This window comes from Accipiter gentilis, chromosome 8 (assembly GCF_929443795.1).
Source record: "Accipiter gentilis chromosome 8, bAccGen1.1, whole genome shotgun sequence".
Taxonomy (NCBI): Eukaryota; Metazoa; Chordata; class Aves; order Accipitriformes; family Accipitridae; genus Astur; species Astur gentilis.
In genome coordinates, this window is record NC_064887.1 from 2,621,197 (window position 1) to 2,647,401 (window position 26,205).

General features: G+C 47.0%; 1 protein-coding gene across 2 annotated transcripts in view; it reads right to left on the minus strand.

The window, feature by feature from the left end:
* The window catches only part of DNAJC6 (DnaJ heat shock protein family (Hsp40) member C6), a 51,690-nt gene extending 25,810 nt beyond the window's left edge, over positions 1-25,880 (minus strand). The window contains exons 1-2 of one of the 2 annotated variants that reach the window (XM_049808874.1): positions 25,699-25,880; positions 13,553-13,709 (exon numbers count right to left, since the gene is read on the minus strand). In XM_049808874.1, coding sequence (XP_049664831.1) covers positions 13,553-13,565 — 13 coding nt within the window. In that variant the 5' untranslated portion in view covers positions 13,566-13,709; positions 25,699-25,880. Of the gene's footprint in view, positions 1-13,552; positions 13,777-25,698 lie in introns of both variants that reach the window. The other variant, XM_049808873.1, reaches the window with a different exon arrangement.
* Positions 25,881-26,205: the final 325 nt, after the last annotated feature.

Here is a 26,205-nt window from a genome sequence, read left to right on the forward strand (position 1 = left end):
TTAGTACAGGACTCAGCAATTGCTAAGGCTAAAGCAGAGCAGGGCTGACCTACTTGGTAAGCTTTTCCTTCACAGCTTGACATGACACAAAGCCTCAAAGTCAATAGGAGGCTAACACAGACCAAGAGCCATTTAAAGTGTTATTTTGGTGGACTGTGATATGTCCCTACACCTCAGGTGTTTGCATTTTGCAATTATAATAGAATAACTATTCCACTGTCTTAAGCAAAAACTGATTTGTTATGCCTTATTATAGCAGTAATGTGTTAAAAGCATCATTCTTAGAAAAGTAGAAGTATAATAAATTGGATGTAGACTCAAGTATATGTGGTTTTGTTTTACTGCAGAATTGAGTTGTTAGACACAAACCTAGTAAAATGATACTTTAACTCCATATTAGCTACAAATTAAGCTCTTGGCTACTTGAAAATTGCTTTCTGTTCACTAGGCCTCAACTATTTTGATCTTAGCAAACTTTAACTACATTCCTTTGATTATACATTTGTTATCTCATTATGTCAGATTAGTCAGAAAACCTAGATCCTCTAGCACAGCAAATTAAGCAACAAGCAACCTATGTAAGTGCATGCCACGCTCTCAGGTAGTCTCATAATTGCCATAGTATCCGCTAAATGTTACCTTTCCCAGAGCACCTGGAAAGTCTGAGAACATTGTTCCTGCTGTAGAGCCATGGGACAGCTGATTTGTAAAATGAACATGCTGGTCATTATTAATTACTCCAGCACCCAGAAATAAGGAAGTTTTATCACAGTTAAGGCAGGCTGGTGGCATTGCCAGTGCTCATTATATATTTTGCAAAGAGATCTTAGAGATATCACTTCTCTGGTTCTATAGCACATCCATAAGCGGTGTTAGACACACGCTACTGAAATATTGCTCACATAATCATCATTACTAAAAGAAATATTCTACAGCAATTCAGACTATTAAGAAACATGATAAAAACTACATCTGAAAAAGCTCCTACTGATTTACTCTGTAGATTACCAAACCCATTTAAATGGCATTCACTCTTTCAAATCCGGCGTGAGCTATCAATACATATATATCTTCAAACTGGAAATTCCATTGGCAAAGTGATGCTATTTATGCCCCTATGCACAGAGGGTGCTTAATGCACTCTGATGTGGTCGTGAGCCACGTGCACGTGATCCATGTGCTAGACCAGTAAAATTAGAGGCCCTCTCTTCTCCCCTGCACTCTGCCAGCTTCAGAACAGAAGATGCCTTCTCAAGGCACAGGAATATTTCTTTTGCCAAACCACTTGCAAGTATCTACTTCAAGTATGATTTAAAAAAAATAATAAATAAAAATCAAAGTAGCTTGTTGGCTTCCAAGTATGGCACCAGTGTTTGATCTCTCTTCAAAAACTTTGCTTTCGTATTACTCCGTGCTAGAAGAGCCAGGGGTGGAAGGAGGAGGTAATGTTCAAAAAGTACTTCCAGTTCTGCAGATCAACTTTTAAAAGAAAAGAAGGCAGAAAGGTAGTAACTTGGAACAGGGGAAGGGGGGGCAAAGGGATCAGAGGACCAATGGTACTGGACAAATTTTATTGCTGGAAATCCTGTAGGAGAGCAACAGAAGAGCTTCAAGAGTATGGGAAGCCTTGAATCTTTAGAATTCACCGGGGGGGGGGGGATGGGGGGTAGGGAGAGAAACAGAAAGAGAATGTGAATTTCACTGTATTTCTAAGAGAAGCAGCAGCAGCAATTAATTCCAAGTTTCCTACATACATTAAATCAGGGAGACAGAAAGGATGGCTAATGAAGAAATGCAAGCTAGCACTACTTAACCAAGAGCACAAAACTAGTATTCAAGATTAACTTGAAGCAAGTATTATTTAGCTATTGGGAAGCTATTGAGGAAGCTTACAACATAGCAGCACTTGGTACTATACCAGGTGCAGTAATTTGCTCAGGTGTCTTTTAGTCACTGGATGGAGAGCAGCATCCTCAGTGCTGACAAAGACAGTCTTTCTCAGTTACTGGGAACCATACGGTCTTCACAAACTGTTCACAGAAGAACCAAATAAATACATTCAGAGGCTCCTCAGCTAGGCAGCATCTCCTACAAAGCATAAAGATGTATAAAGGAGCAGAAAGGGTTAACGCATTAACACACAAACATGACAATATCTACAGAAAACCCACGAGAGCATAAAAAATTTTCATAAAAAAATTTTGATAAAAAAAAGGCTAGCGAGCCCCTGCATTTCTTGCTGAATAAAACATTTCTGTGCTAAGCCCCTCTTGTAACTGGAGACCTTCAGAGCTACTGCAGACCTTTCCAAAGGACGGCCGCGGTTCCCTGGGCCACGCACAACAGCCGCTGGAACCGGGCACCAGGACAGGGAGGGCCGAGCCCCACGTCCCACACATCTCCTGTGGAAATCGGCCACCTTGCCGGGCATCACGTACCACTGCCACCGCACGCCCCTGAACCATGCTCTTCATAGGTTTGCTTTTCCTGAGCATCAAGTCCTGAGAAAAGAGCGGTTGAGTTTTCCCTCAAGGACGCTGGCCCATTTGCAGAGGACTATGACCTATTCTGTGGCAGAAGAAGGACCAAGGACACTTGCTGAGTCTGAAGGGATGAACCCGACGTCGATCCCTCGCAGAGCCCGGCAGGACAGAGGTTCAGGTTTCACCACACAGATAAGGTGATCACGGCTAGCTCGGTCAGGATATTGAGTTAGCAACGTATTGGCATTTCCCCGCTCAGAAAGATCTTCCTACCAGAGCTGGGTGGTAAACCCAGAAGAGAGGAATAGTCTTCTCCCTTCACACAAAGGCAAAAGGCACATTTTGTACTACAACAAAGTGCCCGAGGCACACGCTAGCCCCTTCCTCCCCTCCGTCCCACCAGGAACTGCATCCCGTGTGCACGTCTGCTTATGCTGCAACCAAAGCTAAAATTAACACTCACGGACCCCACACAAGCTCCAAAAGCATCTTCTGCTACGGCAGAAGCAGGAGCTTGCAAGCTTGTCTGCGCAGAAATAGTTCGCTGCTGGTGAGCGACACGGGAGTCTGCCACGTGGCTCAGATCCCAGTTTTCAGCACATTATTGCAGAGCAGTTCAGGTAACGTTGACCATGGGTTGAGCTGCTGTCTGGAAATCTCACGATGGAGAATTAGTCTCTATGTATACGAGATGCATCCCGTTCCTTACACGGCAAGAACTCTTTTATTAACCCAGTTATTGGATATTCCCCGAAAGGCTTAGTGCACTTCAGAGACATGCTTCTGACCTGTATTTATAGCACAGGTTTCAGAGGGATTGCTTGCTAACGGCAGCTTTTTCATTTCCTAATAAAGGAACTTTCAATGCAGCAGTTTTACTGCTGCGTTGTGCCCTGCAAAGCATGCCCGAGATGCATGGGACAGCTCTTCTTGAATAGCTCTGTTTGTTAGGCGATGGCAACCATGATCTCCTCACCGAAGCACTTCAAGTCAATAGAGCGGTATGGAAAAGAGACAACTTCATCCATTCGGTTGACAAGTTGAAGTCTGTACTTGTTCTGGCTGAAGGTACTTGCTCCAAGTTAATGCCTGCTTTGAGAAGGGACTATTCTGCCTTCAGAATAAACCTCCAGCAGGCACCAAATAAAGCAACAACCTACTGCATCACCTTACAAAACTAAGATATGTCCCATAGTAGCGTTCCTGTCACAGTCCTTTCTCATCAGCACCCAAAGGGTGGGAATTCTCTGGGCAGATTACAACTGAAGGAGCCTCTGCTAACAGCACCAGCCTCGTGCTGTACAACATGGGAGCTCGAGAGGGTAGAAGTCTTCATTAAAGCACTTCGGCTCTCTCCTTGCTCTCTAGCTAGTTTTACAGAGTATCAGGAGAAGGATGTACAATGCAGGAGGAGAACTTCTCTTCCCAAGGCAAAGAGACTGCTGAGACACCGCAGCAAATGCTGTGTCCCTATAGACATGTCCCACCACAGCGGGTGCACAGCTTCGGAGGAGAAAGCTGTAATCACCAGGGAAGTTCAGAAGGATGCAATCCTGTACGGGAATGCCTGAGCAGGGCTCCTCTGCCTGCTGTCCCACCATGACCTGCTCACCAAAGGCACAGGCATTGCACCAAAGCGACGTGAAGTGCTTTAGCGGGACAGCTTTGGGGTGCTGGGACCTTAAGGGGAGACTAATACTCATGGGTACTGTCAAGAGACCCACTGTCATCTGTCTTCCCTTAGTAGAGCAAAACCATCAAAGTGTACGTGTCAAACTAGGAAACTCATCTTCTGCACATGGACAAAGAAACAGCGCTGTACGCAGAAGGGAAATACCTCCCTCCTCCTGTACTCCCACAAAGGACCACATCGCCTCAACTCCTCTTGCCGCATCCCACAAATAGCGTTTGTGCCTAGTGCCAAAAGCCAACGCACTTAAACCGGTTCTGTTTTAAAGGCTGGGGTTTGGGGCCAGAAACAGAGGAATTGAAACAGGTGCGACCCTACCACTCTACCACCACCTGATGCAGATGCTCACTACTTGAGATGAGCAAGAAATACCCAATTTGGAAGCTTTCCCTGCAAGATCTGCACACCATGGCCTTTGTCTGCCTGGGGGGTCCCGGAGCACCAGCCCCCTCAGGCAACCCACAAACCACAGGGCATGAATTCCACCTCTCCAGAGAATTAAGAGGGAAATGAGCCGACATTTAAAAGGCATTTAAGACTGTGCTAGTCTGAATTTTTATGCTGATAAAGCAATACTTAGCTTGAGAGCAGGGAGGTGAAAGCAAGACGTCTAGAAATTGAAGATCAGGCAGCGAAGTACTGAGTTTCATAGGTTACTTAGCAAGAGTAAATAGACCCTTTTTGCCTGTAAAGGGCAGACAAAAAGCAGACATGAGACCATAGGAAAGGAAGCAGGTTTACCTCAGTCTGCCCAGACCATATGTAATAGTATCTTCAATGTCAAACTATTTTTTGGGTTTTTTTTTTTTTGTGTGTTTTTTTTGTTTGTTTGTTTAGATAGCTAATGGCTGTGCTCTCTATAGAGATGGAGCAAGGGAAGAACTAAACCTTCCCCATTTTTCACCGCAGTTCTTCTCTAAAAAAGCATTAAAGCTTTCATCTCCCACCTTCCCTAAAAAGAGGTTAGTTTGGGAGCATTAAATGCTCTTCTGTATTCTCTTTCCACGGTACCGCAAGAGCCTGACACTATGATGAGAAAAAACTTGTTAGCTGTGGCGTACATGTCCCAAATTCCACATTTCTAGAAGTTTTCAGCCACTCACTGCAGCTGTGTCCCTCCCCACAAAGTATTTTTGGGACAGGGGGGTTGTTTGCTTGTCTTTCCCCCCCAGACTTAACAAGGCATGGCATAAAAGGGGAGCAAGGGATGCGACGGAGGCTTCCCTGTGCCTTGGCAGAAAGGGCCCTTTTAAAGGTCCCCAAACTGAAAGAAGTTGAGCCGTTGTTGTTGTGGCTTCAGCAACAAAGCCCGAATTGTTTTTAAAGAACACTCAGCAAAAAAATGATACTATTTGTGCTTCTGCCCCCCCCCCCCCGCCCCAGCCCCAGCAGCCCCGCCAGCCAGCGGAGGAGCAGCCACAGCTCACGTTCCTCCCACACGCAGCTCTCCCAGCAAAGCCTGTGTAATGCGGGATGCGATTTCACGCCGGCATTAAGGGATATAAAGCCAAGCTGCCGTGGCCCCATCGTCGTATTTAGGCGCTTTACCTCGGCATTGCACAAGAGCCCACGCAGCGTGCGAAGGGGAGGAGGAGCAGCCCTGGTGCAGGTGCCCCTGACACAACATTATTAGAGCACCCTCATATAGGTACATCACATTTGGAGGGGTATATGTGGGCAAAAATAAAAGGCCGGCCAGCCAAACCGACCCAGGCAGAGCACAGTCCCCACATCCCTGGGTACCATCAGCATCCCCAACTCCTGCCGTTCCCCACACCGAGTCTCTCTCCCATGCTCAGCACTTTGTTTCTCAGGAGATTGCAAATCAATTTGTAGACTTTACTGGAAGAGTTTAAACTCCTGTTTCAAGGGGGAGGGTGACAGGTATTTCTAACTGAAAATCTCTGAGCAGGTAGCTCCTTTGAATCCAGTGATAATTGATAGCGTTTAGATCCGAGTGCTTCATTTGTCAAAGACGTTTTTAAGATCCCAGCACCCTGAAGCCCAATACTCCCTAACTGTTCCTTCCAGCACTTAGCTCTCTTCTGGACAGCTGAGCTTTATCACATGTAAGCAAAGACCCTAAAACATCTACGCTATTATATGCACTTACATCCTCTCTTAGATGAGTTGTAGCCCAAGCGTCATAATTACATCAACTTTTTAATAGACACCGAGTGGTGGGTTGTAAAGGGCCTGGGGAGAAATCAGCAGCAACAGAAGCAGCTAAAACAGCGACAAAAAGGCATTTGCTGGAAAGGAGAACACTTCTACAAGTTCGTCAGACTCACACAGACCCTGAAGACTAATTTTTTTTTTTTTTTTTTTTTCTCCTTTTTTTACTACCAGCCTTATCTGTCCCCTCCTCTACCACTGTTCCAGATTCCTGGTAGAGTTAGATACCCTACAAGGCTGAGCACAGATATCTTAAAGTGTTATTCTGTAAAAATAAACAGCGAAGCACGTGCAGATTGGAACTGCAGGACAACAGCAGCAGAACAGGCTCCCACCATTTGATAACACCATTGCCAAGACCCCCAAACCCAGGTTTCACGCATGCCTCCACTGTGTGTTTTAAAACATCAGGATGAAAGTGGAAGGCTGCTTTAGCAAGTGTAACCCCCAAGAAAAGAGGTTAAAGCCCACAGGAATGACTTCAGCGTGGCCAAAGGGAAGTTTAAGATCAGGTTATAAAGATGTTTGGACTTTAAGGGCACAGGGAAGCAGGAGATGCACTACGAACCAAGGAGCCTAATGCAAGGTAAGGGCTCATCAGATCACAAATCACTCGAGATTATAAGCCACTATTATCCCTCGCCCCCAAAACCACACAGTTTGGCAATAAATGTATTAACTATGAGTCTGCTCAAGACAAAACCCAGTGGTTCTTAAGCAGGAGGGGAAAGCTGGATTCAGCGTCGGCGAGTCTCCCCCAGAACATCGCCAGGGGGTAAAACCAGAATATTTCTTTCCCAAGCAGGCAATTAGGATAAGACAGAGGCAGCAATACAAACTGCAACTGTATAAGCAATACTTGGCGAGGTTGGGAGAGGATGGGCTACAAGAGGTAAGCACAGAAAGAGTTTCCAGCTTTCGGGAGGCAAGGACAGGCAGCTGCCAAAGCCACTGCTCCCCAGTCCGTGTCTGCCCCTTTGGGCGTAAGGACCAGTTCAGTGCCCGGAGGGTTCAGCACAGACCCATCTTGTGCCACAGACATCTCAAGTATTAAGACATCTTCAATAATTTACTCAAGTGAGGGAGTAGTCAGGGGGTTTTGTTGTTGTTGTTTGGGGTTTTTGTACATTTCTTTGTTGGTGGGGTTTTTTTTTTACTGTAACTTTCCAGCAGTTAGCTGGCACTGCACCTCTCCAGACCTTTTGCCTGGAATAGATTGAAACTGCCTCAAGACCCAAAATTGCATTATTACCTGCCCGAGAACTTCTTGGCAGCTTTATCTCTAACAGAAGGGTCACCCCATGTTGTTCTGCCCTTCTCACTCCCAAAAGCTATGAGCAGCCTTTCCAGATGAAGCTAGGCTGGGAAAATAAAGCCATTAGAAGCTTACAAGGGGCTCATATACTATAGATATTGGGAGGAGATAGGAGAAACTGAGAAGCTCCTCACGGAGATTCTTTGAAAAAGAAATAGGTTTGGGTTCACACCTTAAGGAATTGCTGGCAGAGGGAGATTTCTGTGCATTTCTGCTGCTGTTGGGCAACGCACATTCAGGCAGGCAGCGCTGCCTCCCTCCTCGACTACTGCTCCGGCTAAAGGAAAAGCCGTATTCCCCCTCCCACAAGAAGTCACGGGTCCTTTCTGTGCCTCAGTTTTCTGTGTGTGAGCTGGGACAGGGTCCCCGACCTCCCCTGGGAAGCGCTCGGAACCGCTGGCAGCACGTCGCACGCTGTAGGGTAGAGAAGCTCAAGAACTTCTTTTTGCGCTTTTCTAGGATAAAATGCTAGAACTAATATTGTGTGAGCCCAAGGCTTTCTTGGAGGTTCATTTGAGACTGCCTAAATGTAAACTCCATGGAAATGTGAAGAATTAAGATATTTCTGCTTTTGCTTGAGAAACAGTAGCTGAAGAATGCTGCTGGCACCATCAGCTAAATGATGGGGAGGATTTCCACAAAGAGGGGGGTTTGCTTCCTTTTTTAGAAGAGTACTGATGTTGAGGGGGGGACTAGAAAAAAAGTCACCCCCCAGTATTGTGCCAAATTTGTTTCATTCGTTATATATTTTGCCTTCTGAAGCTTGTACTACAGTGAAGAAAACGCATGTGAGGCCAGAATACTGAACTACTAGCACAAACCATGAAATCGGTCTTTAAAGTTGATTGACATTCTCTCTGCTTCTCCTCCCTGTCAAAACAACAAAAAAAGGAAAGCACTACTGCCAACACCAAATCATTCAAGTGTCCAAAAAACACGAACCAAACAAAAGAGTTATTAAACCGAACCTCCCCATTTGAAAATGCAGCTAGAAGAGAATACAAGACAACATTGTCAGCCACGGTCTTTGTCCCTGTGCCAGTGACATGGAGACGTCTCTCTTCTGACTCAGTGAAAAGGAATCACCAGAGTACAAGAGATTATGTTTGCAAGTGTAAAACAGTTCAAGCAATCTCAACTTCAACACTTGCAATTTATTTAAAATTCTTTTCTTTTGCGGTTACTCTGCCTGAGGAAGCACGTAGCAGGAGCAAGTCTATCCCCTGAGTGTTTAAAAGCTATTTTGTAGATTAGCTAGTTTATAAACACTACAGAAGAGCACAGAAAAGATTTTTTTCCTTTCTTAACATGTATCCATCCTTGCTGTTACTTTTATATCTTATTTCCTAGAACCTCCTCTTCTTTCAATGCTCAGCCAGCTGCTAAGAAAGCATTATTGAATGCCGCAGCAAAAACCTAAATAAATTGCTGCTTTGCTCCCTGCTTCTCGTCTTGTGAGCACTTTTAGAGACTTAAAACCAAAGAGACAGAAGGAGACTACATAGATGCTCTTATCGGCACTGGTTTTTTGAGCTCGCAATGTTTTGTGTCCTGCCAGCTTCAGCTCAAGTCTTCCGTTATCTCCCCTTTTCTCCATCCTCAGATTTCCAACCCAAGGCCAGCACACTTTCTGGAAGAACTGGCAGTCAGCAGTAATGCACAGGTCCCATTAGAGTTATGCACTACAATCACGTTACTCTATGGCATCTAGCATATTCCACAGGAGTTGTTTAAAACATTACATCAGGAGCTGAACCGTCAGCAGTTGAGGGCACGTGCTAAAGTTGCGCGGAGCTGTAACACCCACCTGAGGCGTCGCAGAACTTAAGCGTGACCCCCTATGAACAGGCCAAACTGCGAGATTTAAATCTGAGTTTTAAACCACACACTGACCAATATTTCATTCTGACCGGTTTAAGTCCGGCAAAGTTTAAAGCAAGCAAAGACAAGGTCGTCACACAAGCATCGTCAGATACCAGCAGTAACCGATATGGCCGTCCGACACGAAATAAAGTTCCTGCTCTTGTCTCCTTTGACCTAAACCCAAGCCCAACAGGAAGGCACTCGACATCACTGTGGGCAGAACTTTTCATTTACGATACCTGTGAGCACACAGGTACCCCAAGCTGTACTTTGAGCAACTGAAATTGCCACCACTTCAGCAAAATGGGTCATGTTAGCGCTCCTCCGCGTGGCACAGGTGGGTGATGGTGGCAGAATAATTTTTAATGATCTGAACCAAGAAGCGTTTACCAGTCCCAGAGACTTTGAAAATCTTATTTTCCCAGGCTCAGCCACTGGACACAGCCCGGCCAGACCCTCCATCCCAGTGCTTGCACCCCAGCGTGCCGGCACGGAGGCACGGTAGCGTCAGAGAGACCCTCGGGAGCCCCCCCTCGGTGCCAGTTCCCTTCCCAGCCACAGTCAGATCCTGCCTTCCAACAGCAATCCCCTCCCACACACAAGGTGCTCTTGGTTCCTGTCTTCTTTTTTTCTTTTTTCTTTTGACACCAACCAATATGAGGCCAAAAAAATATTAAGCCAATAATCGTAAGTACTCAGAAGTTACAGCAAAGCTGTAACCGCTGATTATTTTCATTACAAGCAGCTGTTTATGAGATTGCAAACCCACATTGTTATGATACTTTAAGATCTAATACTTTGAATTAGTCTAAAAAATTAATAGAAAAACCCACCAGGGGCCCACTTTCTCAACTCCTGTGAGTTACTGCCATTGCAGCAATAGCAAACACAGCCACACTAGCTAAACCGACAGCAACTTGCCCCAGAATTGCCAGCGCTTTGCCTTTGGCACAAATCCTCACCCGTCTAACTTCTATAATTGCTTAATATTAACCTACACACACATCGTCCAGAGAGCAAAGGCCATTTTGCTAAGCCTGAAGCGCACTGTCCTGGCACAAATGAAGCTTAATGCGTGGGGAGAGAAGTGGAAGGTTTGAGTCTCCAACTATTTATCTTCATTGAAGACGCTACTTATCTGCGCCCAGAGACGTTCGGCTGAAGCGCAGCGATCACCCGGCCAGACAGACAAACCAAGGCTCTGCACTGGCAGCCTGCTGCACCGAGCATCCCAAATTGCCTGGTGACATGGAGATGTACCTCAGGATTGCTTCACTCCTCAACTGCAAACAGCCATTTTGATAATTCAGGCAAGCAGCTGTTCCACCAGCCATGAAACCATTATTTAAAACCAGAAAAAAAAAAAAAAAGAAAAACCTGCAACCTAAGGAAGGTCAGGCATGTGGGAAGTACATAACGAGCTCTGATTTGGCCAAGGCACCTGAATGATTTCACCTTCGGGGTCTGCCACCTAATTACACAAAAGAGAGGGTGCCCTGCCCCGCCAAAACCCAGCAGCACACCTCCCTTGCATCACAACATGTCACCAATTTATCTCACTCTTCTCTTTCCTGAGGAATTTGGGCCTCTTTTTCCAACTCAAATATGCTCTACCACTGCCCATCTTGGGAATTTAGACTTTGGCATCATTAGCAGGAGGAGTCTCAAGTATTTATAATATGAATATATTCTCTATTTAAAAAAAACCAAAACAAAACACAGAAGGTGGGTGGTGGTTTTTTTTCCTTGCTCCTATCAAGCCAAAACTCCAGCCACCTTATTTTCCCATCTTTCTCTTACACTGCTCCCTAATTCCTCCCCCCCCCTCCCCCAATTATCCATCTTCACACTGCATTAAAGACAAATCATGTCCCACAATTCATGAACAGCTTCAATTACCAAATCACTAGAAACCACAAGCACAGTGAGGGGTGGATATGGTTCTTTAAGGTTTTATAAATTCATACTTGGCAAAGAAAAAAGTCTTTGCAATGAACTGACAGAAATCAGGCATTTATCAGCATGAAGTGTTCAAATGAACAAGGCAGATACAAGTATGGACTTCAGGTTTAGAATACAGCATCACACTCAATACAGCTTTTTTTAATTTCATGTGAAGATTTAGAGACACCCACCAAAAAGCCCTTATTAAACAGATAAGGTATTAAAAAAACAAAGCCAAAAAACCACACCTATAAACAATTCCAGGGCCATATTAAGGCCTGGGGTTTGTTGCTGCTTGAGCGTCAGGTGTGTCGTTTCTAGAGCCTGTAAAATTTGGGCAGTGAGAGTACCAAAGTGAACTAAAGGAAGCACACTCTGGTCAACACAGATCTCTTCACCGTTAGTTTCCAAATCCCAGGCACAGCCCTTGAGCAAGCCCCTGTGTTTAAGGGGAGAACATCCTAGAAACTGATGGAGGGCATTAATACAATTAATGCTCTGGGATGTCTTCAGAGTTAGTAGCCGAATTGTTGAAACGGCTGAATATTACACAAAGGCTGTAAATAAAGGTATCCGTGAGCATTTTTCCCCCCCTGCTCAGCAGGGAGCAGAACGGCTTGAAGAAACGAACAGAACGATTGCAACAGCAATGCTCAAATAATACACTGAGCTGACGCTAGACAAAAGCCATGGCTTGACACGAGCTGCAGCACGCTCCCACACCTGGCTGGGGGGCGAGTGCCACCTTCCACAACACTGATGCCTTTGGTTCTTCAAGTTCTAGGAAACTCATTCAGATAATTGATTTAACAACAGATATTAAACTGATCGTAATAGCTAACCATCTCAGCAGATGCCAGTGTAAGAATCCAAATAACTGTAACAGAGCAGCCTGCTGAGAGTAAGAATCTACTGACACATACTATGATTGCAAACAACTGTAGCAGAGATATCATAGTGGCAAATTCAGATACATTTCTAAAGTCCAGGAGTAATAAAAAAGTTAAAAAACAAAGCCAACCCCCAAAAGAATTCTTGAAAGCAAATTCAAATGGCAAGGGGAAAAAGGAAAGCATGACTCTTACTCCATCAGAGAAAGGGTGGGGGGAAAAAAGAAATTTAAAAAAGAAAAAATCAAGGCAAGAGTCTCCCCGCCCATGTCCAGACATAGGTCATTAGGGGACTTTCTCCCCTTGAGAAGAGATGACCACATTAAAACAAAGGTAATGGATTTTAAGTACTTGCTGTCTTGGGCCCACCCCTTTCTTTCATGGAAGAGTACAGGTATCGCTGCAAGATCCCCCCGTTACAATGGGCAGACATCAAATTTGGTCCCCCTCAACTAAACGGGGTATTTCCCGGGACAAGTTCGATCTTTAGAAATTATCCGCAAAGGCTGTAGATGTTCATTGCGACGGGCACATTATACCAACCAGAACCAGAGACAGCTCGTTCTGAGACATCACTTAAAAGCCACCAGGCGAGTACTCTCGATTACTGGTTTTCCAGGCAAATTTGAACCTGTGATTTAGAGGTGAAGAGCTTTCTATCCCATTACCGGTCGTAAAGACCATCTGGTCCCCTACTCCCTGATTAAAAAAAAAAAAAAATGGTGCATACAGTGCATCATCTATCAGAATTAATCCAATGCAGTTTAATGAGTGCTTTTTAGAGGAAAGGGGAGGGGGAAAAAAAAAAAAAAGTAACAGCAATTGTGGGAAATAAGTCAGTTGGGGAAAGATCCCAAAACACTCGGTGCATTTCAGCTTCAGACCAACCTTTTCCTCCTCGGGGGGGGGGGGGGGGGGGGGGGGGGGTGAAAACAGCAGCCAACACTTAGTAGCCGCCGATCCCCCCCCCCCCCCCTCATCCTCAACCGCCTCTCCTTCATCCCCCCGCCCTCCCTTGGACAAAGGGCCTCTATTGTCCCCGGCTATAACGACTTCCCAACTCCATTTCCACCATTTCGCGGGGGGAAATAGACCCCCCACCCCTCCCCATCACCCCCACGCGTGTCGCGGGGACCCCCGTGGAGGAGGAAGAGGAGGAGGAGGAGGAGGCGGCGGCCCCGCCCGCCCCTACCTGAGCTGTCCATGGTGCTGCCGCCCTCGGCGCGGGGCTGCGGCTGCTGTTGATACTGGTGATACTGGTGTTGCTGGTGCCGCGCCGGGCTCCGACCACCCACCGCCGGGTTGATGCCGGTTTTTCCCCCACCGCCGTCAAAACTGCTGTCCACCAACTGCAAAGATTCATAGCCGTCACTGCCGGGTTTTTTCCGGTAGCTTCCCAGTAAGCTCATGGGCAAACTGGGCCGGAGGAGGGAAAAAAAAAAAAAAAAAAAAAATATAAATAAAATCCTCCTCTGACGCCGCGGGCTGGAGGGGAATGGCAAAGCGGCTCCGGCCGCCCCGAGGGGAGGGGAGGGGAGGGACGGGACCGGGCCCCCCCCACTCCCACCCACCCACACCCCCCCCCCCCCCCCCCCACCTCCTTCCCTCCCTCCGTGGAACCGGTGCCGCCCCCTCCCGCCCCTCCGGGGCCCGGAAGCAATCGCGGAGGCCACGGGATTTCACCCCCCACCCCCCCCCCCCCCCGTGGAAGCATCTTTAAATTAATTAGGTGATAAGGTGCCTGGAAACGCGGAGCGGGAGCCGTCACAGCTCTTTCCGCAGCGGAGGGGTCGTTCCCCCCCCCCCCCCCCATCGGCTGCTGCAAGCAATTAGTTCGCAAAAAGCGCTGCATCTACCCCATTTCTTTCTCCCCCGGCACATTCCGGCAAAAGCATCCCTCTCCCAAAAGAGGCCCTTCGGCACGGAGGGTTAGGCTGTATGGCTGGCGCGAAGAGGTTCTCGAAATAGCTGTCGGCGTTAAGATCTTCCTATCGCGCCTGCGGAAGGCGCCTTCCTTGGGAACGGGCCAAGGTCACCGAGTTACGGGCTGGCACGGCCAATTCTGCCGTCTAAAGGAGGAGGGATGGCACAGCGGTTCCACGCTCAGCCTCCGAAAAAACCTCAAGAGCGTCTCTGGTTCAGCGGAACACCGCGTCTGTCTACGGGCGAGTAAGCGGAGAGGGTCCCAAACCGCAGCGCTGTATCGTGGCGGGCAACGTGGGACGCATCGGCAACCTCAGCCTCTGTCCGGGCGACTGCTGGCTTAAAACTGATGGCACCCAGCTGAAGAAGTGCTACCACCGATGGCTAAGCTGTTTTTGTTGTTAGGTCTCACCAATTTACTTTTAGCTGTTCACGTGTAAACAGACTTCAGACCAATGCAAAGCGTGTCCTTGAAGGTATCCGGCTTGACGCATTTTGCGGCCACGGCTAGTAGAATCATAATTTCATTTTACATGGAACAGAGGAACCGAGGGATGCTCCAAAGGAAATGACCACTATTAAACTCTTCTAAACAGATCTTTTCTTAATTTAAAGAAAAAACAAAGGCAAAAAGAAGCCCTGGCATCCAGACACAAGTATGCCTTCAATCTCTTACAGAAAGGACAGCAAGTACTCTGCTTAGAAAAATAGTGTGGGTTTGCTTCTAAAGCAACAACATCAATAAGCAATAACCATAACTTGAAATATTACTGACACTTGCCTTAAACTTTCCTGCTCAACGCTCCAGGGCAGTGGGCATCTGGTACAGCCATACCTTGTCATGCGCTATTGTTTATATAACTCCTGCAATTTTATATTACAGTGCAGACAAGGTACATCTGTGACCCAGAACTTTCTCAGAAAAAAACAAGCAGATTTACAAGCAGCAAACTAAAATGAACTAACCTGACGTAAACGGTTTGCAGTTAGCGGCGGTAACAGCTTGAACTCAAGGTTAGAACTGTGTATTTTCTATCCCCTCATTACTGGGCTCTTCATACATCGGCTGTCATTACGTCGGTCTGTACGGAGCAATATGTGGATTGCAACGCTCGCCAGTAGGAATGGGTCCCCCTCCCTCTTGGCACCCATACACAGAAACTTAATAAAGAAAAAATAAAAGCGCAGGTATTTTTACTAGGGATCACATCTGTTAATCTCTCCTAGTCAACCTAGGATACAACAATTCCTATGCTTTAGGATAAAAATGGGAAATTGGGGGCATCAAGGTGGATTTTTATTTATTTTGCTTGCTCAGGCGACAGCCCGAACACAGAAAAAAAAACCCAGGTTCTCCAGTGAAGGGGGCACATTAAGGCTATGTAAGATTTCCATGAGTACTCAAGCCCGCTCACACTGAACACAACTACAGCTGTTAGAGGGAACGAGCTGGGGAACCTGGTGCAACACAACACCCTAAACAACCTATTCCCCCATCTTAAACTGTCACCTGTGGTCTCTAGCCTGCTCTGCTGCCATTATCCATCAACTCAAGAAGCTCAGCTGAGGCAAAACTTCATATCCAAAATCCAGAAGTCACCTCTCTCACTGGTGAGCAGCAAGGGTCTGTCTGCATTAGGCAGCAAAAGGGAAGTCCTGCTGAAAACATTCTCATGGATAAAGGGTACGAGCAAGAGGAGAGGTTCGCTCCAGCAGGAATTATAGCTCGCCCTTCTCCAAGTGCCGTAGCAGGTCTAGATTTTCTACTTCCCCAGCCGCAGTCCCGTTGTCACTGCCCACTGGAGCCTCACAGCACGTCTTTGGTTCAATGTTTCCCACCCAGTGTTGACACCACTATCACGTCTGCAGAGGCAGAGTACAGCCATGCTTAGAAAGAAAAAAAATTTCTGCTCCTTGTTGAATCCATTATTAATTCACTTCTTTCCACATTTGTCCCAGAGCTTGAGGCATCATAGGTTGCTTTCCCTCCAAGGATTCCCAAAGGGGAATAGCCACCATAGCCTGAAGCTCCAGCCTGGAGAAAGAGGGTTCCGCAAAACATCGGCGCAGGCACCGAGGGACAGAGCAGCCTCTCCAGGGGATCTTGGGGCAGAGGAGGGAGGAGGAAACAGACATCAAAATCCCATCCCTGCTTCTAATTACCATTGCTACAAACACAAAGAGATGGGATTAGGGAAGCACGTTGTGTGGGATTCCATTGAAGCTGCACTTATCCATGCATTTTCAAGCCCTATGGGAAGTTTAGCTGAAGAGAATAGAGTAATATTCCCCTCCCCCCCCAATTCTCCCTTGAAGTTGGGCTAACGAAGGGCCACATGGTTTCTCTCTTTTGGAGCTCTGCAGTATAAAGAATGCTACATACAAACCCCCCCCAAAATCTAAGAACATGTTAAATTGCACATGACTTTAAAAAAAATGAGACTAAAGAAGGAAGAGCTAGGGAATCAGCTACTTCGAAAAATTTGTTAACATTCTTGCAGATTTATCGAGTGGTGTGCTGCTCCGGAATATAGATGTATTCTGTTTGAATAGTAAGGCTGGCAGGTGCCATTAAGGCTGTGGGAGATGTTAACGACATGCTAAGGAGGATTGTATGTTGCTCAAGACTCAAGAGATACAAACTCTTTCCACATTACTGACCTTGGAAAAGTCAATTGATTTGCCAACCTCTAACTCTCCGTTTTTCTCTGTCTGGGTTGCAGCCTCTCCTGGGTAAAGTCTCTTTTCATAGCTGTAATCAAGCAGTAACTATACTGAGGTGCAATTTCATTTTTTCCACCTCTCCTCCAACTAGATGAACAGTTAAGGTGAAATATTATACTCTTAATTCTTTGTGAACGGATTCAAACTGTGGAGTGTTATGAGAATTACAAATGTAGCTTGAAAATTAATTTAATATCTGGAGCAACACCTTTAAAACTCAATATACTAAACTTTTTTCCAAAGAGTACCAACTATGCTGTAGGATATGGACTGCTACCACCACCTGAAAAAGAATGCACGTGTTGTTAAAAAAAAATAAGACTTGCTCAAGCAGCTTTCATATTCCTCAAGCACATTGCATATTTCCATTGTCATACTGCTCATATCGCTGCATGGAGCGGCTCCTTCTCCCTGCAGCCCAAGCTACAACAATTTCTTTCCTCTTGCTTGTCTCCTCATGCTTCCATGCCCTTTGCTCCTTGCAGCGGGACACTGGGCCATCCAAACATACTCTAGAGAAATAATATTTTTGCCTTTTCCCTCTTCAAAGCACTCAAATCCTACTCAAATAACCTTCATTCACAGACTCAGGAATTTAGGCTATCTTCAACATTCCTATAACAAGTACTCTATAAAATGGACTTTAAAAAACCCAACCAAACTAGTGTAAGCTCTTTAACTCCTCTTACCTTCCTTGTAACCTTGCAAGGAGCACCTGGGGCATCCAGCCACGGTTACATTCTGGAGAACCCTCTGGCAACCCCATAACCCACCCTACCACACATTGCCACGTTATCAAGGATTTAAGCTCTACATAATTTGAGCCACCCTGCCAGCAGAAGGAAGCTTAAACACCTGTATAAATTGAAGGAGTTTGATAAACTTTTGATGGTCTGAAAAGTAACCACCACCACCACCTTTTTGCCTTTGTTTAGTACCCAGACCTACAGCACGGCCATTGCCACACACGTTAGGCAGCAACGTGTTGCTTGAGATTTTGACGCTTGATCTAATTAGACATCAAAAACGCAGTGTAGTACAGGCACCTCTCCTGCCCCAAAAAAACAAATTGGGTGTAGCGCTGACAACTGTGTCTAGCTCAGCATCACATTTACACCCAGAAGCCACGTGTCCTGATAAAAACACAGACCAAACCTAAACCCTTGCCCAGCCACCACGCTGAGCCAGGGATGGGGTCCCAAGCCAGCAGCTCAACCCCACCAGGCAGGGACAAACATGATCTACAGGACTCGGCTTTGACCCTAGTCCCTACAGTGCTCTTCTAGCAGGTAAGCAGGAGCACCATCACATTTTTCTTCTGGATCTTTCCTCCTGGACCTGCCCCATAGCAATTTTACTCTGGCAAGTACCCGTTCCCTATACTCTTAGGAGAAGGGTCTGTCCCACTGCCTACCTTTCCAGGGAGCACCAGCACCTGCACCTCCAGGATGCTCAAAGCCCCTACAGCTGCTAGCACTTTTAATAAGAGCCCCTTGTTTAGCCCTGGTTAAGCAAACCTGATTGAATTGATTACAGCCAGGAAGCTCCTTGTCTGGGCTAGGACCACCCCAGCGAGCAGCACAGATGACCTATAAGAAATAATGCCACTGCATTGTGGGTCATTGCTGCCACAGACAAAGAATATCTTAATTTTTCTATTTTATTTTTGGCCTGGTGTGTTCAAACATAAACCAAAGATCTGAAAGACTTCAGCCATGTGTCATCATTTGGATTAGGCTAAAGAAAGTGTTTACCTCTTGATTGCATCTGCTGCTCTCCATTCAACTCACCTGGTTCTTGTCCCCTTAGAGTATTGCATTTCCCTCCTGATGAAGGCTTAGTGCGGGGAGGAACAAAAGCAAAGCTGTGGTGAGAGCCAAAACAATTCCACCTCAGAAGAGGGTCAGAGGTTTTTTGTTGATTTTTTTTAAAAGACACCAATTCAGAAATCACAAGAGCTAACTAAAGTCATCAGGAGGCTATGTGATATCACCCTTTTTGCTTTGCTTCTTGTCCTAAGAAAACCAGACCCAAAATACCTCCTCCTATCTTCCCATCAAAACGCCAATTGTCAAATCAGTCTCAACCTTTACAAGAGGCAGCGAATAAACTTTGACGTATGCAGCCAAAGGATTTACCTTACAACTCATCTCTGAGGCCAGCTTAGAAAAAAAATAGTGTCTTCTAAACAATCTTTTTTTCTCTAAAAATAGCCAGATCCTCAGTCTGGGTCTGTCTTGAACTTAAGGTTGAGTCCTACCCCGTTAGAGTGTTAGCCAGACCCTCCCTCCCTCTAGCAGGAGCCTTCCCATGACTCTTACATTTTACCTATAGGCACCAGCCTCCACTCTTGCAGGCTCCAAATGCGTTGTGGCCATCGGGGAGGATGCGTAGGGGCTTCTTTCCTGACACTTCATTGTCATAGCGGTGGTGATAGCTGATTAAATAAAAGCCCAGGAGCCATCCTGTTGCAATTCCCACTCCTGTGGAATAAGCTCTTTGCATTTCCATATTCAGATGAGGTGTGGGTCAAGCACAAATGACTTTGGGACGTATGTGACCTGTACAGCAAGGATCACGCTTCTCGGCCTCTTACCTGGAGGCTCCATTCATTACTTGGGCAGTGCCACGGGCTGGCCAGGAGCATCGATTCCCGTGCACTGCTATGGGAAGGGGCACGTGATAGCAAAATGGGTACAGGCTCTTGCTACGGAGCCAGAAATACCATTTCAAAGCAGCATCTGGACTTGTGCTGAGGATAAATAAATGGTATTTGGACCGGAGTCAAGGATGGCCATGTGGTTCCTTTGTACGTGGGAATAGTGCGTTCGTGCCTGGGTCTGCTGGAGAAATAAAGAGCTGCCACAGCCTGCCTGTGAGCGGCGGCTATGCGGGGCAGCGTAGGGTGGGTTACCGGTGTGGGATGCCATGTGCCACAGGCCAATAGTGCTGGTTTTTGGGGATCCAGGTGGAGAGGGGGGGGGCCAAATGCTCTAAATCTTTGTTAAACCCCACCCGCCCCAATATTCAGGAACTTCCAAACTGTCTGTTCCTGCCTTGTTCATCTCTAATGAAAAGCAGATGTGGTCCTGAGAACGTTTGAGTTGCTTTTAAGTGTTAGACTCAATTAAACCCCTGCTTTCCTCCGTCAGAGGAAGCCTTGAGCCTTTGCTGTGGTGAAACCTAACTGCAATACTCAGCACCTCACTGGCAGCTGGAGCTTCAGTGAATGTGTTCTTCAGTGGATGGACCCCGAAGAACATATTCACGAGCACTGGTCGAGCAACAGCTGTAATTTCATTTCAGGGGCGTTCATGGTCCTTACGCAAGCCTCCGTAGAAGGAAACCCTTGTTGCCAGGATCACTGATGCCAGAGAAAGCATCGCAACCGCTCCCACAAAACCATTCCTCTGGTCACAGTACCAAAACTTGAGTATAATTATCCTGAGAGCATCTGAGGGCTTTGAGCAGGACCCTTTCACCATGCGTTATCAAACAACCTTGGCAAGGTTGCGCTTACTTTGCTTATCTATCAATCAGTTGGCGCACACCGGTGAGCCTGCATGGCTGCTTATCGTTATTTTGTTTTCCAGTGACTTAGGATGTGACTGGTGTTTGACACTCTTGTTATCTTCTTTCCCATCCATTCCGCTCCGTGATAGCACACACCATTAAGTGTGTTGCTGTGTTTGCATATTTTGTATTTCTTGCCTTTTAGTCTTGTTAAAGTGCTGTCAGGCATGATACACAACTTACTCATTTCAGCCCAAGACTTTGTTTCGGAGTATTCAAGGATTTGACTGGCTCCTCAGCAACGCCGAGCTGTGGAGCTGCTTGCCAAAGGCTGTTGTAGATGCTAAAAATGTTCTTGCTTCACAAAGAGAGTGGAGAAATGTATGGGAAGAACAAATCTATAAGGGGCCATTAAATAAGAGTGTATTGCTGTTCGCTCAGGAAGTCCCCAGCCTGGAGGAAAATTGGAGGCTGTACAGCCATTCATACAATTCCTCAGGCCAAAAATCAGATATTTAGGTAAAAATCAGATATTTTGCCACCTAACTGCTGTTTATTCATCCTTTCCCATTCCCTGTGAGGCAAGTGGCTAATTACCAAGAAGAATCTGGGCATAGCCCTCCTAAAGCCTGTTTGTGAGCCTGCGAAGTATGTATATGTCTAATCCCCGTTAGAATGAAAGGCACGAGTTCAGAAACACACCAACAGCTCCGTTAGCAACAAGAGAAGTTCTACATTCATTACCCGAGACAGAGGTGGGCCCATAGTTGGTACCTTGGAAAAATCCCACCTTGATATTAAACCTGGCTGCTTGCAACATGCAACGCGTTACGAAGCTGAATTGCTCAGCTCATGCACTTACAATGCCTAGCTGCAGCTTGCATTAGCACTTGCATGGAAAACAAGATACTGCCCAGATCTTTGCTTTTTTGAACAGATAGAAGAAGTCCAAAGTGTAAAAGCAGGTTATTGTTTGCTTTGGTGGTAAAAAACAAGGAGAAAAATTATACAAGCGAGTCATCACATGGTAGCTTCAGCTACTGCTGCTGTGCCCAGGGCCAGACCCAGGCAGAAAATAATAAAATGAAAATAGTCAGGTCATTGCCGTCAGGTAGCTCCGACCAAGGACCCCTCAACGCGGTGAGTCTTTCTGTGAAAACAGAAGGGAAATTACAGCTGGCACTGCCAGCCCATGCCGATGGCTGTTGCCTACCTCGCCCACTCCCATCGCTTCTTCATTTTAGGATGTACGGGATGAGGGTTTCCTATGGGTGAACGGGCCAGGGGACGACTATCCTCACTCCAAGCTTCAACGTGACGGTTTCTCTTGGGTGGGTACGTAAGTGAGGTCGACTGACGAAGGGTAGGAAGATGGAGGGGGTTCTGATAGCACAGGAAGGCTTGCCAGCGGCCCAACACATCCCCATGAAAGTGGTTCTACCTTCTTACAGATTTTGGTAGCGTATTTTATATTTAATATAACAGGGAAAATTATATTATTAGAGCTTTGTTGTTCTGGCTGCTATATGAAACATTAAGAAATGGTGTCTGTCTCAGCTCACAGTGTCTACTGACTTACAGGTCCTGCATCACAGCTAACTGATGCAGTTTGGGCTCAGATTTATAACTGCTCATCATTTCCAAGGTAATACTCAGGCAGACTTTACAAGGCTGCATATGCTCTCTCCCACGATGCTGTTTTCAATCTGCACGGTGCTCTGCAGTTTTGGAAGAATAGCTTGGCCGTGATTCAAGGGGAGAAACACCCAGTTGCATTGGCGTGGGAATAGCTTGCAGTGGATCATCGTGACTTTGGATGCAGGCTGTAAATTTGGCTGTACAGGAGCCAGAAGTCTGGTCCTCAGTGACATTCCAAGGCCCTTTAAGCCAGGCAGGGAGCAAGGCTGGGTGTGAATGCCCCCATCCTTCCCCTGCTGACCCCTTTACACCACGAAAGCTAAGATACCTCACTTTGCTATTTCTTACAACACTAACTGAATCAGCCTCTTGTGGATCCCACAGCTTGGTCGCTTGTCTGGAAATGCATTGCTGGGATTCAAGACGCCAGGCAATAGAAACGCTCCGTGAACATCCAGATGAAACGTGCTTGACTCAGCAGAAAGGATTCAAAGCAATTTTCCTCTCCCGCCGATGCCTCCTGCGCTGCCGTAAGAGTTCAGGGAGAGCTGCTCCGCGCCGTGGGATGCTCTTCCCAAGGCTGCAAAGAGCCCTGAGCGAGGGGCAGGGGATGGAGCCGGGGGAAACTGACAGCTCCAGCTCGGGTTTTCAATACCCGAAAAAAAATTTGGGACAGGAAAGAATTTATCGTCAGGTATGTTAACTCAGAAAGTAATATTGCAGGGGGCTAGTCTGTACCACGTGGCTTTACAATAATTATGCCGTGTGGCTCCCAGGCTGGGAATTTTGCGTGGATGTGCTTCAGTTTAAATACCTTCGAGAAGCTGTTGGGGTGGAAAACAAATGCCAGGAGGAAATGTGTGCAGAGTCGGAGAGCCTGCCTGCATCCCACCCCACGCTGCCTTGACAAGAGCCCCCGCGCCGGGGCAGAGACCCGGGCACAGATTTCATACCGCAGAGAACCCTTTGCTAGCTAGAAAGCAAATTGCTCTTTCTCTAAAGCTTTCCAGGAAAACTATTCCTTGGAAAAGGAATTCAAGCGTTTGGGTGATTTTTTTTGTTGTTTTGTTTTGCTTCAGAGCATGGTCTGGGGAAGGGGATAAACTTCACAAGTTTTCTGCAGGGCAAAAACCCCATTTCAGAGGATTTGGAGAAAACCCTGGTCCTTGCCTCAGTCCCCCTGCATGATTTGGTTCCCCAGTTTCTCCATCTCTCTGCTTCCCAGCCATGATTCAGGGATGTAAACGAAAACCATTTCCCATCCTCATTATTTCTGCTTACTGGAGACAAGAACTTACTCGGGAGAAAGAAATCTGTATGTTTTTGACAGTGCCTATCAAAACAGGGCCTCATACACTATTATACCGTAAACTACTGTAAGAGTTCATAAAACATTACTTACAACTTAGTATAAATAATAAAAAGTAATATTTATAGCATTTTAATGTTGAGAGCTTCCCACAGCTGCTTTATCCACCCCTGAAAAAGCATCTGTAATCTAATTTTTATGGTGGATAGGAATTACGGTCCGGTACAGCTGGGATTTCCAGACCGTGTTCCCTACAGCCAGAGGTTTTTCTTCTCCAAGTCTGAGCGCTGCGGGACACCGCGCACCCAGCGAAGATCAGACCCCCGTGAGCAGCTCCGCAGCGGTTTCAGACATTTCCCCAACTCCGGAGCATCCCGGGAGAGGAGCAGCCACCCCTTTGGGTCTGGCCGTTCATTACAGATGCTCGCGTTATATCCTTTGCTACTTCCCTCGCGCGCCGGTGATGCTAATTGCCTTTGCCAGGCGAATTTCAGCCACCTGAGCAGAGCTCGGGGTGAGATAAAACACGACCCCACGATTTCGGCACCGAGCCCGCCAACCCCGATAGCCCAATTTTGATCCCCAAAACCTGGGCGGCACATCTGGGTACCGAATTCCTCACCGCTATGGTCCGGCGATTCCCTTTTCCATATGGCCCCCCAGGCTGCCACCAGATTTTTGCGGTGAAGCGGGATGGATTTTAGCAAATCCTGCCCCAAAAATCCAGCTTTGAGGACTTGCAGAAAGCGCCGCGGCGGGTGCAGCGGGAGGCCCCGGGATTAATCTGCAGCAGGGCAAAGCCCTCCGCGAGGCGGATTAGTTAGGTCAGCAATTAAACGTTGGCGCTTACGCTGCCGGCAGCGCGCAGGAAAAACCCGGCGCTCAAGGACGAAATGCAGTTCCTCCTTAAAGGCTGCGGCCGCTCCGAAATGCTGCATCTATCGGCTGGGAGTGTTTCTGGGACCATAAACAAGCCGGCTGTGTCACGGCTGGCTAAATATAGTGCAGCCTGGGTTGCCTTCACGCTGCCTGTGCCATCTGAATTACTGGGTACGCTGATTTTTTTTAATTTTTTTTTTTTTTTTTTTTTTTTCTCAGGGAAGGCTATGACTAAGAGAAATCCATGGTTGAAGGGTATCAGAAGATGGAGGCTCTAGTCCAAATACGGGAGGTGAATAAAGTCTTTAGTTTGCAGACCTGGGGGCCTGTCCAAAATATTCCTCACCCTCCTCCTCCTCTCTCTCCTCCTCCTCCTCCTCTTCTCCTTGGCAGTATCCAGAACAAGACTATAGTAACGACAGCCACAAATACATCAGCGAGACATTAAATATGTCCTGATTTAAAGTCGCAGTGCTCCCGAGGTGATGCCGAGGGGGATAAACACCTACCTGAAGCAGCGGTGCCGTGGGGAGCAGACAGCCCCGACGGCCGCCCCGTCCCTGCCGTCCCCCCCCCGGAGCACCCGGCTGGGGTTGTCTCAGCAAGACTGAAGCAAAGGCAAGGATGTGTTAGCTATATATATATATTTTTTTTCTCTTTTCTAGCCTGAAGTAGGGTTTTTAAAGGGAATGCAGCGCTCTGTTTGCCTCAGCATAATAAAATGTGGGGGGGGTGGGGTTGAAGGTCAGCTTCACAGTGGATGCGCTGCAAAAGGCTGGATATCAGTATTTCATAGCAGCATTTATATACTCACAAATACACCTAATTACCCTTCCTGCGGGAAGTATAGCTATGTTCAGATATAAGCTACAGTTATTATCTTAACCCTGAAAAATCACTTCATTTCTCTTCACTGAGGGTAATATGCCCAAATGGCTTTCACAGTCCTAAAATGCACGAACACCTATTTTGGGGTGCAAGAAGAGATGCTCACGTTCTGCATGGAGTTACTGAGGTATCCGGAGCCGGAGGCAGCTGGAGGTTATTAAATGCTATATCCCCAGGTATACACTGCCGAATCTCAGCGCCTTAACTTGCCCTCAGACAGCAATATGTGCTACCCCGCCGAGAGAAGCAGTTTTCGGCGCAATACCTTCCCTCAAACCTATTATATAACGAGGCTTTACGGCAGGATTATTTTTTTTTTTTGCTTTACCCCAAGCTGCAGGATCCGAGCGTGCCTTCCCAATGATTACTCAGCACAAATTCGCCGTAAACAACATCCCCTGTTCGATCGTGCACCCTCTCGCTCTTCTGCCATCGCGCCCCGCTCGCGGCAAAGCTTTCCTTACCTTGCTTTTCAGATGCTCGCATCCTTCTCTCCCGGCTCCTGCGGCAGAGCGACGGGGAGCCCGGCTGCGCTCCCGCACACCGGCTTTCCGCTCGTCATTCGGCGGCAGTCCCGGGTCACGGGGCGACGGCCACAGGCTGGGGCACTGCTGCCTGGGAACGGCGCGCCGGGTTATATTTGGGATTACGGAGATTCAGGAAAGGATGAGGATGGAGACAGACATATCACATCTTCTAAAATGTGGCATGGAGTGGGATCTGGAGCCTGCAGGTCTGATCCATCAAGTGCAAACCTAAGCAATCTTTTTTTCTTTTTTTTTTTTTTTTTTTTTTTTTATCTTCCCCTGATTTTTTTGCTTTTTGGAGAAGGTTAAATCCTTTGGAGGGATGCAGCGTGCCAAAGCTTTGCAGAGCCGGGAAGGGGGCGGCGTGCTGCTCGAGGCACACCTGGGGCAGTTCCCTGGGCAGGCTAGCACTAGCTGATGCTATAAACACGCTATTAATTGCCC